At 42.8% G+C, this 13,458-nt stretch overlaps 1 protein-coding gene across 1 annotated transcript in view; it reads right to left on the reverse strand.

Annotated features, from left to right (window-relative positions):
- SLC23A2 (solute carrier family 23 member 2) overlaps positions 1-13,458 on the reverse strand; it is a 119,108-nt gene that overhangs the window by 56,289 nt on the left and 49,361 nt on the right. The window contains exon 2 of the mRNA XM_007957214.2: positions 4,161-4,259. Within this exon, the coding sequence (XP_007955405.1) occupies positions 4,161-4,259 (99 nt within the window). The remainder of the gene's footprint in view (positions 1-4,160; positions 4,260-13,458) is intronic.

A 13,458-nucleotide genomic window follows, 5' to 3' on the forward strand; every position in this document is an offset into this window, starting at 1 on the left:
AAAAAAGCCCATCAGTGGGATACTGGCTAAATTAACTGTGATGCATCCATACAATGGGCCCCACTGCTGCTTTACAGAAATATTAATAAGCAATCTCTTTATGTAGTTATGGGGAAAGATTTCAAGATACATTCAGTAACTGAAAAAAATGAAGATGCAGAGCAGTGTGTATAATCTGTGGAAAGGAGGGAGAAGAGAAGGGAGAATGTATGTTCAAACTTGCTGTATGCGCCCAATCAGTGGAAAGAAACCCAATCAGTGGAAAGAAATCTGACAAACCAATTAACACAGCACCACACAAGCCAACACAGTCCCACAAACTGACAGACTAGCGTGGAAACAAGTAACAGTAACTACTTTTTTTTCCTTCCTTCTTTTTTTTAATGGGGTAAGTTAGGACTGGCTGGATCGGAGACACTTAACTATGGACCATTCCATATGTTTTGATTTTTTAAAACCATGAGAATATATCATCCATCTAAGAAATTAAGTAAAATAAATTTAATTTTTTTAAATAAAAAGAATCTCAAAAATATTTCTTGATTTGGTGAGACATGCATTATGCATAGGGTACTTTCTGCATGTACACAAACAACTGCAGTATCACGGGTAGACACAGGCATGTATGTGTGCACACATGGGAAGTGTGTAAAAGACACACACCAGACTGCCAGCCGCTGGAGACAACCCGGTGAGAATGCAGGGGCCACATTTTGAGCTTTTTCTTTCTGTACTTTTGGACCATTTACTATTAAGCAAATATGTTCAAAAGACCCTTATTTTTCAAGAATAGTTAGTACCTTCAATGAAAGGCCACTGAAAGGTGAGGAAAAAAAAAAAGGGAGGGTCTTTAAATTAAAACATAAACCTCAAAATCATGAAAATTTATTTTATCTTTTGTTCAACAAACCTTGTGATAACTATGAATTATGCAGTTGAAACACTAGGCAGCAAAAGACTGATGATAAACTACATGGGATCTTCACACGGAGACTCCTTTAACTAGTTTCTAAACCACTATTTTCACATTATGGCTTCCTCTACTTCCTAAGAACTGCATGCCCTCTTTCCTTTCTTTTTCAATTGCAGTGAGATTATACATACATAATACACTTGTTAATAAAACGAGTTTCACGTTTATAATTCCAGCACCATGCTATTTTACATTCTCCATTTCTCCTGGGATATGATGTCATGAGTCCATTTTACAGATGAAGAGTTGGGGGCTCTCTGACGTTGAGTGACTTGCCCAGGACCTGAACACAAGCAGGCTGACCCCTAGGGCTGTATCATGCTATGGGATTCCCACAATGAAACTGGCTTACTGTCACAGGCAGAGTTTACCATATGGGGGTTCAAGAGTATCAAGAGACCCCAGGAAAGGCAATTTTTTAATAAAATGAATATGTTACAAGTTCAAAAACATGCACAGCTTACTGTAATTAGGAAAAGAACATGAGTAGGGAGAACATTACCAGGGCAGTATTTCTAGGCCCCGGCCTTGTCTCCCCTTGAATGCCCCATTCTTATTTCACAGTCAGGTGCTGAGGCAAAGAGCCTTTCAATGCCATCTGAAAAGGGTGATCTCAAAGGGCAGCCTCTTCGAGTGCTAAGATTTTGTTGCATAAATTCAAGACAGGATAGGACTGAAAAAATACACTTTTTCTCATTTTTAAAATAGGGGTGGTGACAGCAATTTTCTAATAGGGTTGTTGTGAGGATTAAACGTGACAGTGAGTACATAAAGAATTCCGCCCAGGGTCTGGTCTGTGGCCACCACTCAACACACAGAAGCTCCTCCTCACTGTATACATCACTTCATAGAGCAAGAAAAATGGCCAGGAAAATATGAAGATATTTTACCTCATTAATATTTGAGGAAATGCAAATGAATTAATGTTAAGACAAAGAGACACTTTTTCACTCAAAAATACATGCCTAGTATAAAAGTACTAGCATAAATGTGCTAGATTACCTTTTCCTGCAAACACATCACTATCAGTAAAAGGTACAGCCAAAAAAAGTCCCAAAGTGTTAATGCTCATTATCAATTCAAAAAAGACTGTCGTTTCCCAGGCAACAGAGCAGAAAGTCAGTATCCTGGACATTCTGGTAACCCTGAGATTAAAAGCTCAGTAGCTGAGGATCGAGTGTGGTGCCAATAAAGTCTGTGGAGAGGAGCTGTACTATAAAATGTGACTTCAGAATTTTGAGACTCAGGCCAAGCGGGGGCCAGCTGCCTGAATACTGGGGTGAGACAGTGTGAGGATCATGTGCAAACGGCAGGCAACATCAACAGCCCACACACCAGCCCACTGTGGTCTGAGCCTCCGTGCTCTGCAGAGCAGCTTGGAATCTAACACTGCGTGAGTGTCACTATCTTGGTGGAGTCTACTCTAATTAGCCTACTCAAAATTTCTACCAGAGTCCAGCAGCAGCAGCAAAAAAAAAGTAGTGATACTGGTGAAGACAGCCAAAAATAAAATTTCCATCTCCCTGCCTGGAATTGTCCTTCGGAGTAACAAAAACCTGCCACCACCAAAAAGGAAAAACAGCAAACTCAAAAACATATAACTTTGATTGATTATTATTTGGAAACTTCAATATATTCTCTTTGGTCTTTATCATTTTACTGATTACACCAGACACTTCTAGAATAAAATGTCTCATTATTCAGTAAAATCTGTGAAAGCTGGAACCTGTCTAAGGCAGAAACCTGTCAGGGAAGGAAAATGCAAATATTTTCCACTAAAATGAGTGGGTAATAGAAAAGTGGTGAGACTGCACCCAGTCAAAGGCGGAAAACTTACGAGACCCAGAGAGAAAAGGATTCCATCGAGTTCCAGCTTTTGTCACAGGTTTCACTGTGTAAGTTGTTCAAATTAGTAAGCCTCCACAGTAGATGTACATTTTAATGATTTATCAAATAAAACTCAAATGAAATTGAGGAGTCTTAGGGTTGCAGTACAATCTGGAAACGTCTATTACAAACTCTCCCCATATGCCGGGCACCATGGCACAACCAAAGAGAAGAAAAAAAGGCATACAGACCCTTTTGAGCACTCACTGCCTTAACAAATACAGCCACAGAGACTGACCCTTCAAGAAGGTAGAATAGGTGACAAAATTCTCTCCCACCTCAGTGTGTGATTTCCACTGCTTTGGTCAAAGAGCCTTGTCCAAGCACTTCCACAATCTAAACAAACTACTTACTGGTTTCGTTTATCTACTGCCCATCTATATGTAACAGGCACAGTGCTAGTAGCTTTTACATGTTTTTGCATTTAATCCTTAAAAGGACCCTGAGACAGATGCTGCTATTTTTATTCCCATTTTACAAATGAGGAAACTGATGCCCTCAGAGCTTTAAGTAACTCCCTCAGGATCTGAAATCTATACCCAGATCTCACTTTAGACCTCAAGTTTGTTGGTGTGTTTTTTTTTTTTTTTTAAATATTTTATTGGTTTTGAGGTGAAAATTTACACAATGAATTAGGTTCCCATTTAACAATTTTTATACTAGTTGTTCTATGACATTGTTACAATTTTCACAATGTGTCAGCATTCTCATTATTTCCATTCTGCTTGTTCTGTTTCCATTGATCTAGCTGCCCTTTCCCTCCTTGCCTTCTCATCTTTGCTTTTGGGTAAACAGACTGGAAGCTCTTACCCAATCCCCTCTGGGACCCCGGCAATATCTAGATAAGACAATTCTACCGATATGGTTTTCCCTTTTCCCCTTCCTCAGTTTTCCACTGAGGCAATTGAAAACTCAAAAACACAAACCAAACTCACTGCCATCAAGTCAATTCCGACTCACCGCAACCCCCTTTGGGTTTCAAGGTGGTAAATCTTCACAGAAGTAGACTTCCCCATCTTCCTTCCATGGAGTAACTGATGGGTTTGAACTGCCAGCCTTCTGGTTAGCAGTCAGATGCCTTAGGCACCATGCCACCAGAGCGCCTTAATTAAAAACCAGGAACTTCTACTCATCATTCCTTCAACGTCCATGATAAAGAGAAGATACCCTCACAGACACACACCCACTCAGGAGTATAGAGACAAAACCCCAAATGAAGGAAGTCTGTGCCCTGGAACAGGGTACAGGCTCTAGGGCAGCAGCACTGGGTAGCGGGAAGGGCAGCGATAGGAAGGGGTACCTTTTCTGCGATGCCATTTTCCGTAGTGTAGATTGCCATGAGCTCAGTGTCTTCATTGTCCTGTTCACCGCTGGACGTGGCACCTCCATTTATCACCACCTGAAAGGAAGCATTCCACTTTGAGACTCTCTCAACATATACTACTCTGGGTATAGAAACATTTTTTCCCCAAAAAGTCTTCTGTAATTCTCCTAAGATCCAAAAACTGTCCTTTTCACCTAATAAATCAGCAAAGTTTTAGAACCACACTCCAATGTTACAGTAGTACTCAGACCACTGAAAAGAGAAGCACGGAACGGGTGAATGCTCTGAGGACAACCAAGGTGAGTTACTAAGACATCACAGAAGCCTACACCTGATTTAAGGTCCCATGCTGCTAAAACCAACCTTCACCTGCATTCACCCCTGCCCACTGATCAAACCAAATCTGTCCACATGGCACCAAGGACGGCAGACTTTGGCAAGAGTTAACAACTTCCACTTCTCCAGACTTATCACACAACACACACAATTAAATAAATAGTACTATAAACGTGGGTACTCCCCAACGTGGAAGGCTCACATGTTCAGTCAACCAATCCTGGCTGAGCAGCTGCTGTGTCCCAGGCAATGAGGGTGCAGCCGCGCCTGCCTCCCTTCAGAGCACACACCACAATAGGAAACTCCGACTCAATAGGGAGCCACGGAGGGGTTCCGAGCACCAGAGTGCCGCCACCAGCTGTGTGCCCTGGTCAATCACTCTGGCTGTAGTGGGGAAAATGGACCGGTGGGTGCAGGAAAGGGGATGATGGGGCAAAGGCAGGAAGACCCTTTAGGAGGCCACTACCAGGCAACAGGGACAGTGGCTGGAGCCAAGGTCTGAACACTGGTCTGGGAAAAGCAGTCTGGTTCAATAGAGAGCAAGAATGTGGACTTAACAGCACCTGGGGACTGTATGAAAGTGCTGTGCAACCCTGTGGGTGGGTGCAGGGGAGACACCATTCATAGTACAACAGACACCAAAGTCTAGTTTCCTCACCTAGGCAGCTAGGTGGGTGGAGGTGCCAGTATCAAAGATGAGGAGACTGGTGTAGGCAGGGCCAGGGGTGATAAATAGATACAGTGGATGTTTGTAAGTCAATTCAAATGTGTCTTTCCATAGCAACCATCCCATAAAGGAAGCTAGCCTGGGAAAGCAGAACCAAGCAACATGAATTCTTTGACAACCTCAATCTTTTCTCCATTAATCGTGATGCTGCTTATTGGTCCAGTTGTGAGGATTTTTGTTTTCTTTATATTGAGATGCAATCCATACTGCACACTTTATTCTTCAATCTTCATCAGTAAGTGCCTCAAGTCATCCTCACTTTCAGCAAGCAAAGATGTGTCATCAGCATATCACACACTGTTAATGATTGTTCCTCCAAACTTGATGCCACATTCTTCTTCATATAGTCCAGCTTCTCGGATTATTTTCTCAACATACAGATTGAATAAGTATGGGGAAAGGATACAACCCTGATGCACTCCCTTCTTGATTTGAAACCATGCAGTGTCCCTTTGTTTTGTTCGAACAGCCGCCTCCTAGTCAATGTACAGGTTCCTCATGAGCACAATCAAGTGTTCTGGAATTCCCATTATTCTCAATGTCATCCACAATTTGTGGATCTACACAATCAAATGCTTTTGCATAGTCAATAAAACACAAGTAAACATCTTTCTGATATTCTTTGCTTTGAGCCAGGATCCATCTGACAGCAGATATGATATCCCTTGTTCCACATCCTCTTCTGAATCCAGCTTCCACCTCTGGAAGTTCTCTGTCAATACACTGCTGTAACCATTTTTTAATTACCTTCAGGAAGATGTTACTTGCGAGTGATATTAATGATATTGTTCAATAATTTCCACATTCTGTGGGATCACCTTTCTTTGGAATGGGTATAAATATGGATCTCTTCCAGTCAGTTGGCCAGGTAGCTGTCTTCCAACTCTCTTGGTATAACCGAGTGAGTGCCTCCAGTGGGCCATCTGTTTGTTGAAACATCTCACTGGGTATCTTGTCAATTCCTGGAGCCTTGTTCTTCACCAATTCCTTCAGTGCAGCTTCAACTTTTTCCTTCAGTATCACTGGTTCTTGATCATATTGCACCTCCTGAAATGGATGAAGATCAACCAATTCTTTTTGGTACAGTGACTCTGTGTTCCTTCCATCTTCTTTTGAGGTTTCCTGCATCATTCAATATTTTACCCATAGAATCTTTCAATATTGCAACTCGAGGCTTAAATTTTTCCTCAGTTCTTTCAGCTTGAGAAATGCCTAATGTGTTCTTCCCTTTTGGTTTTCTAACTCCAAGTCTTTGCACATTTCATTATAGTAATTGGCTTTGTCTGCTCAAGGTGCTCTTTGAAATCTTCTATTCAGCTCTTTTATCTTGTCATTTCTTCCACTGGCTTTAGCTACTCTTTGCCCAAGGGCAAGTTTCAGTGTCTCTTCTGTGTGTTCTCTTCTTCTCTCCTCTTTTTAATGACCTCTTGCTTTCTTTACGGATGATGTTCTTGATGTCATCCCACAATTCTTCTGGTTTTCAGTCACTGGCGTTCAATGCATGAAATCTATTCTTTAGATCTCTAGATTCAGGAAGGATATATTCAAGAACATATTTTGGCTCTTGTGGACTTGTTTTAATTGTCTTTAACTTCAAGTTGAACTTGCATATGAGCAGTTGATGGTCTGTTCCACAATCAGCTCCTGGCCTGGTTTTGGCTGAAGATACTGAGCTTTTCCATCACCTCTTGCCACAGATGTAGGCGATCTGATTCCTATGTATTCCACCTGGTGAAGTCCATGTGTATAGCCATTGTTTGTGTTGTTGAAAAAAGGTATTTGCAATGAATAAGTCATTGGTCTTGCAAAATTCTATCATGCGGTCTCCAGTGTTATTTCTGTCACCAAGGCCAAATTTTCCAACTCTGGTGATTCTTCTTTGTTTCCAACTTTTGCATTCCAGTCACCAGCGATAATTAACACACCCTGATTGCATATTTGGTCAATTTCAGACTGCAGAAGCTGATAAAAATCTTCAATTTCCTCATCTTTGGCTTTGGTAGTTGGTGTATAAATTTGAATAATAGTCATATTATATTAACTGGTGTATGGACATTATCCTATCACTGATAGCATTGTACTTCAGGACAGATCTTGAAACATCCTTTGTGATGATGGATGCCACACCATTCCTCTTCAGATGGTCATTCCCAGCATAGTAGACCACATTGTGGTCTGATTCAAAATGGCCAAAATCAGTCCATTTCAGCTCACTAATGCCTACAATAAGGAGCCCTGGTAGTGTAGTGCCTAAGGCACTTGACTGCTAACCAGAGGGCTAGAAGTCAAATCTACCAGCCACTCCTCGGAAGGAAGGTTGGGCAATCCACTTCTGTACTGATACTGCCTTGGAAATCCAAGGAGGGGTCGCTATGAGTTGGGTCTGACTCAACGGCACATAACAACAACAACAATGCCTACGATACCAATCTTCATGCGCTCCATTTCATTTCTGACAACTTCCAATTTTCCTAGATTCATGCTTTGTACACGCCATATTCCAATTATTAATAGATGTTTGCAGCTGTTTCTCCTCAATTTGAGTTGTGCCACGTCAGCAAATGGAGGTCTCAAAAGCTTTACCGTATCCATATCATTAAGACTGGTTCTACTCTGATGATGCAGCTCTTTCCTGGTCCTATTTTGAGAGCCTTCCGACCTAAGTGGCTTATCGTCCTGGACTGTATCGGACAATGTTTCTGGGCTATTCATAAAGTTGCACAGTAATGTATCAGACAGTACTTCTCCGCTATTCATAAGGCTTTCCCTGGCCAATTTTTTGAGAAGAGGATAGCCGCCTCCTCCTTCCTAGTCTGTCTCAGTCTGTAAGCTGTTGAAACCTGTGGACCATGTGCAACCTTGCTGGGTTTGAGACACCGGTGGCACAGCCTCAAGCCTCACAGCAACACACCACCACAGTAGGACAAACTGACAGACAACTTTGTCTCTTTTAGCTGTTCCAAACCTCTCCACCCTCCCCCTCCTCCCCTTACATAGATCCCTGCCTCTTTCCTGCCACTTGGGAGGAAACACATTTAGAAGACAAGAAGTTCTGGAGACTGGGGGGGAATGAAACAAGATTTTACTGAAGCAACAGGAGTACTCAACACCAGAGAGAAGCCAGGCCCTACGAGGCAGGGGGTTCCACAGGGACTGCTCTGATCTGATGTGCAGGTCACTAATGTGTTACGTGCAGGAACTGCCCAAATGCCACCGAAAAATGAAGAGGGCTGTTCAAAAGACTAGTCTATTTCACTAATATTTTCCCTTTAGTTATTAAGTTAGTTATTTATTGGTCTACTTTTTACAAAAATATGAAATTTAATTTTAAAATCCAAATGTTAAAATCTCTCCTTCAGGAAAGGCATTGAGGTTTTTGTTTTTAAGAAAAGGATAAAAGGTACTGCTGATAGTATCAAAGCTTCACATTTTTGAACCTCTAACTATTAGTTTAACAGGGAAAACAAAACATGTCTTGGAAAGCTTTCTACACTTTTGGGTCCTTCTGTGCTATTAATAGCATCACAGATAACAGAGGGGAATCTGGGCAACATTCACCTCAGGAAATTGATCAAGATTTTATGAAACTATCAGCAGATTATTTATAAACACTTTGGGAACAAGATGTCCTTTCTCTACCTCCAAAACTATTTGAAACCAAATTTGTGGCTTTAAATTTTTTTATCCTGAACTATCATTATATAATAATTTAACCACCCATAAAAGCAGGCTTTGTTTTCTCTGCCTAAATGTGCATTATCTATTGACCATCTCTAACACATAGAGCTCTTTCATGGTGGAGTGGGCAAGGGTGTCTATTGCTCAGATAGACAGACAGACACATACACACATACTTACATATTTGTTTCTAAAGCATAATCTTAGGAGCTCTGGTAGCATAGTGCCTAAGGCACTTGACTGCTAACCAGAAGGCTGGCGGTTCAAACCCACCAGCCACTCCTCGGAAGGAAGGTTGGGCAATCCTACTTCTGTAGTGATACTGCCTCGGAAACCCAAGGAGGGGTTGCTATGAGTCAGGGCTGACTCGAGGGCACATAACAACAACAACAATCTTGAGATAGTCAAATGTGTAGGAGGCAGGAGTGACATGAATGACAGCCTAAAAGCATTATATAGAATGTCAAGACTACAACAATGCCAGTTTAAACTGACAGTGGAATTCAAACCCAACCCAACCCAACCCACTGCTGTGGAGTTCATTCCGATTCATATGCCTCTACACCCGAAAGGACGGGGCAGAACTGCCCAGAAGTTTCCCAAGGCGATTTACGGAAGCTGATTGTACATCTTCCTACTGCAGACTAGCCATGGGTTCAAAGTGCCAACCTATTGGTTGGCAGCCAAGCTCCACTAAGTGCTTCACTACCAAGGCTCCTTTTGACAGAGGAAACACATGTAACTCAACGAAGTTATAATAAAGCACCTGCTTACTGACATTTGTAAGGCAGAGGTTACAGGCATCTATAAAACCAAACCCACCACTACTGAGTTGAGTCTGACTCATAGCAACAACCCTGTAGGGCAGAGCAGAACAGTCCCACATGGTTTCTAAGACTGTAAATCTTTACGAAAGCGGACTGCCTCATCGTTCTCCTGCAGAGTGGCTAGAAGGCTCAATCTGCCAACCTTTTGGGTAGCAGCCTAATGCTTTAACCACTGTGCCACCTCAACTCCTGGTCTCGGATTATAGGATCCAAAACTCAATTTATCATGTATTTAAGATATGGCGTAACACACCTACGACTGCCATGAGTCTGACTGGCAGCTGAGTGAATCTTTTTATACTAAGATGCTTTCAGAGTAGTAATAAATTTCCCCAAATTATGTAACTGCATTCTATTCTTTCAATAAAAAAGTTAACACCCACTTCTTTGCCCCCTCCAATGACAAAAGATTATTTCCTCTGGCAGTCAATTAAAATGTATTTCAGAAAAAGAATAAAGATATCAAGATTACTGTTTCCAGACTTTAACTCAAACTGCTTTTTAATGAATAAAAATCTCCCACCTACCTTCAATGTTTTTTGCAATTTCAAAATTACCATGAAAAATAAATCAAGTGAGTATAATGCAGAATACTGGTTTTCAGATTACACATGCTACAGCAAACTCCCAGCGCTTGTCAATCTTAGATAATGATACCACGGAGGATGGAGCTGATACTTAACAGTAGCTACTCAAAGTTAGCTGACGCAGCAAAGCCTCTAATCTTGTTTTTTTTCACTGCCTCTTCACGTATGACAGGCCCCTGTGGCACTCACTCCCCCAAGGTCATGTGCAGCACCCCAGCAAGCAAAGCCATCTGGAGGAATTGACACTGTAGAAAAAAGCTTGGAAGACCCTGGACAGCCCAGCCTTCCTCTTCTGCCCCACCCCACCCTGGTCTTCTTAGGTGGGGGCTTCCTAACTTCTTCAGCCTTCTTCTCCTAGTGTCTCTGGAGGCAGCAGCCATCAGAAGCACCTTCAGGGTTCCAGGTGTGGCCTGTGTTCCCCAGCACAGATCCAGAGAAGCTAGATGTGCTGCATCTCTCACCAATCTTAGCTCTTAATGCTGCACACTGGGGGTGGGGAGAGGGAGGCTGACGCACCCATCACTGCTCCACACTGCAAACTCCTGCTCCCTCACGCATCCCATGATGATGGTGACAGCTAATGTTTGTGGAGCATGTATTTATGCTTTGTACGTAAACTGTGCAGAATAAACAGCTTCCCTGCAAAGTGGCACCTGCTGTTGTTAGGTGCCATGGAGTAGGCCCCCAATGCATGGCAGCCACATGCACAATGGGGAGAAACGCTGACCTGCCTGGCCCTGTGCCACCCCCATGTTTGACTGCATACTGAACTGTTGTGACCCACAGGGTTTTCACTGGCTGAGTTTTGGAAACAGATGGCCAGTCCTTTCATCCTGGTCTTAGTCTAGAAGCTCAGTTGGAATTTGTTGAGCATCACTGCAACACACAAGCCTCCACTGACAGACAGGTACTGGCTGTGGGGCACTGACTGCGAACAGAACCCAGGTCTCCCACAAAACATGAGGATTCTACCACTGAACCACCAATTCCCCACGGTGATGCTAATAAGAATTTACACAGAGATGCCCCTATGTACCTCCATCCTCAATCTGAATCCACAATGATCCTGAAGGCACCCAGTAGGTTCCAGCACACTCTCAAAAGGGTACCATCGCCTTCCATTCTTTCCAGGGGATGACACATTATAGGTAACAAGCTAAATTCTCTGGTATGTAAAGACTGCCAACCAATTAAGGACAAGGTCAACATCCCAACAGGAAAACAACAAAGGAAATGCAAATGGCTCCTGAACATTTGAAAAGAGGCTCACTCATAAGGATGCACATTAATACAACAATGAGAAACCTTCCTTCACCTACTAAATTGACCAAATTGGCGAGAGGGCACCACATTCAGCTACTAACAGAAAGGGTGGAGGTTCGAGCCCACCCAGAGGTACCTTGGAAGAAGGGCCTGGCAATCTACTTCCAAAAACCCAGACACTGAAAGTCCTGTGGTGCAAGGTTCTACTGTGACACACATGGGGTCACCGTGAGATGGAATCTCCTCAAAGGGCAACTGGTCTAACTTGGCCAAGAGCCCAATCTGACCACACAGTCCACTGGCAGGTGTGCGGGAGAAAGGCACTCATACACTGCTGATGGGGATGAAATCACCTCAAGGGAGGAATTCTGGTAGCATTCCAACTCTCGAGGCAAACAGCCTGTGACCCAACAATCCCACTCTAAGGAATTTATCCTTCAACTGAGTGAAATGATACATGTACAAGGTTATTCATGGTAGCGCTACATGTACTAACAAAATATTAGAAATAGTCCAGATGTCTGTCAAGAGGAAATAAAAGCATGGTACACATCCATACCATGGATCACTGTGTGGTTGTAAAAAGAATGAGGGTGTTCTTTCTGTACTGACATGAGATGCACAAACCACCATCCAAGACCATGATGTATAGTACATTAAAAACACAAAACAAAACAAAACAAAAACACAAAAACACAAAATTCACTGCCATAGAGTCATTTCTGTCTCACAGCAACAACCCCTCCTTGGGCTTCTGAGGTAGTATCGATTGACCAGTCTTCTTTCTGAGGAGTGGCTGGTGAATTTGAACTGCCAGCCTTCTGGTTAGCAGTCAAATACCTTAGGCACTATGCCACCAGAGCACTGAAAAAGCCAAGAGCAAAGCTACACACATACACACACTCTTTTGTCAGAGGGAACAGATCATGTATTTGCTGCATATTAATAATTATCTCGCACGTGCGCTCTCGTGTGTGTGTGTGTGAGAACTAGGTGGCCACAAGAAAAAGCAAGGTATATACACACATTTTCACAAAATTTCTTTTGTACTCATTAAACCTTGAATCATAGGAATATATTGCCTAATTTTAAAATAAATGACATTTTAAAATAAGAACATCTCTTGAGACCATCTCCTTAAGACTGTTGTTGTTGTTGTTTGTTGTTGTTAAGTGCCGTCGAGTCGTTTCCGACTCATAGCGACCCCATGTACAGCAGAACGAAACACTGCCCGATCCTGCGCCAGCCCCACAATCCCTGCTATACTTGAGCCCATCATCGCAGCCACTGTGTCAATCCATCTCGTTGAAGGCCTCCCCCTCTTTCGTTGACCCTCCACCCTACCAAGCATGACATCCTTCTCCAGGGAATGGTCCCTCTAACAACATGACCAAAATAGGTGAGACGAAGTCTGGCCATTCTTGCTTCCAAGGAGCATTCTGGCTGCACTTTCTCCAGGACAGATCTGTTAGTTCTTAAGACTAGTTATTTAAATTATGGGAAATCCACTAGGCTAACTAGCAGGCTGCTATTAAGAAGGAAGAGCCAAATCCATCTATACTAACTGGAAAAGAGGTCAGTGACATCTCATTGAACGAAATGAAGCAGGTTACACAACTGCCTGTGAAGTCCCAGCCCATCTACACATACCCACACAATGATGGGGAGAAGTATACTTTGTTTTACAACCATAAATAATGTCGGAACCTTTTCCTGACCCTCATCTCCAAGCCCTGTGGGCAGTTCATTCCTGGCCTCTATGAACACAGCCACAAGGATGATCCTTAAAGAGACAGGACGGGGAGGCGGGGCAAGATGGCGGACTAGGCAGAAGGATTGCACAGACCCTCTTCAAC

The sequence above is a fragment of the Orycteropus afer genome, unplaced genomic scaffold (genome assembly GCF_000298275.1).
Source record: "Orycteropus afer afer isolate SDZICR_OR568_19922 unplaced genomic scaffold, OryAfe1.0 scaffold00717, whole genome shotgun sequence".
Classification (NCBI taxonomy): domain Eukaryota; kingdom Metazoa; phylum Chordata; class Mammalia; order Tubulidentata; family Orycteropodidae; genus Orycteropus; species Orycteropus afer.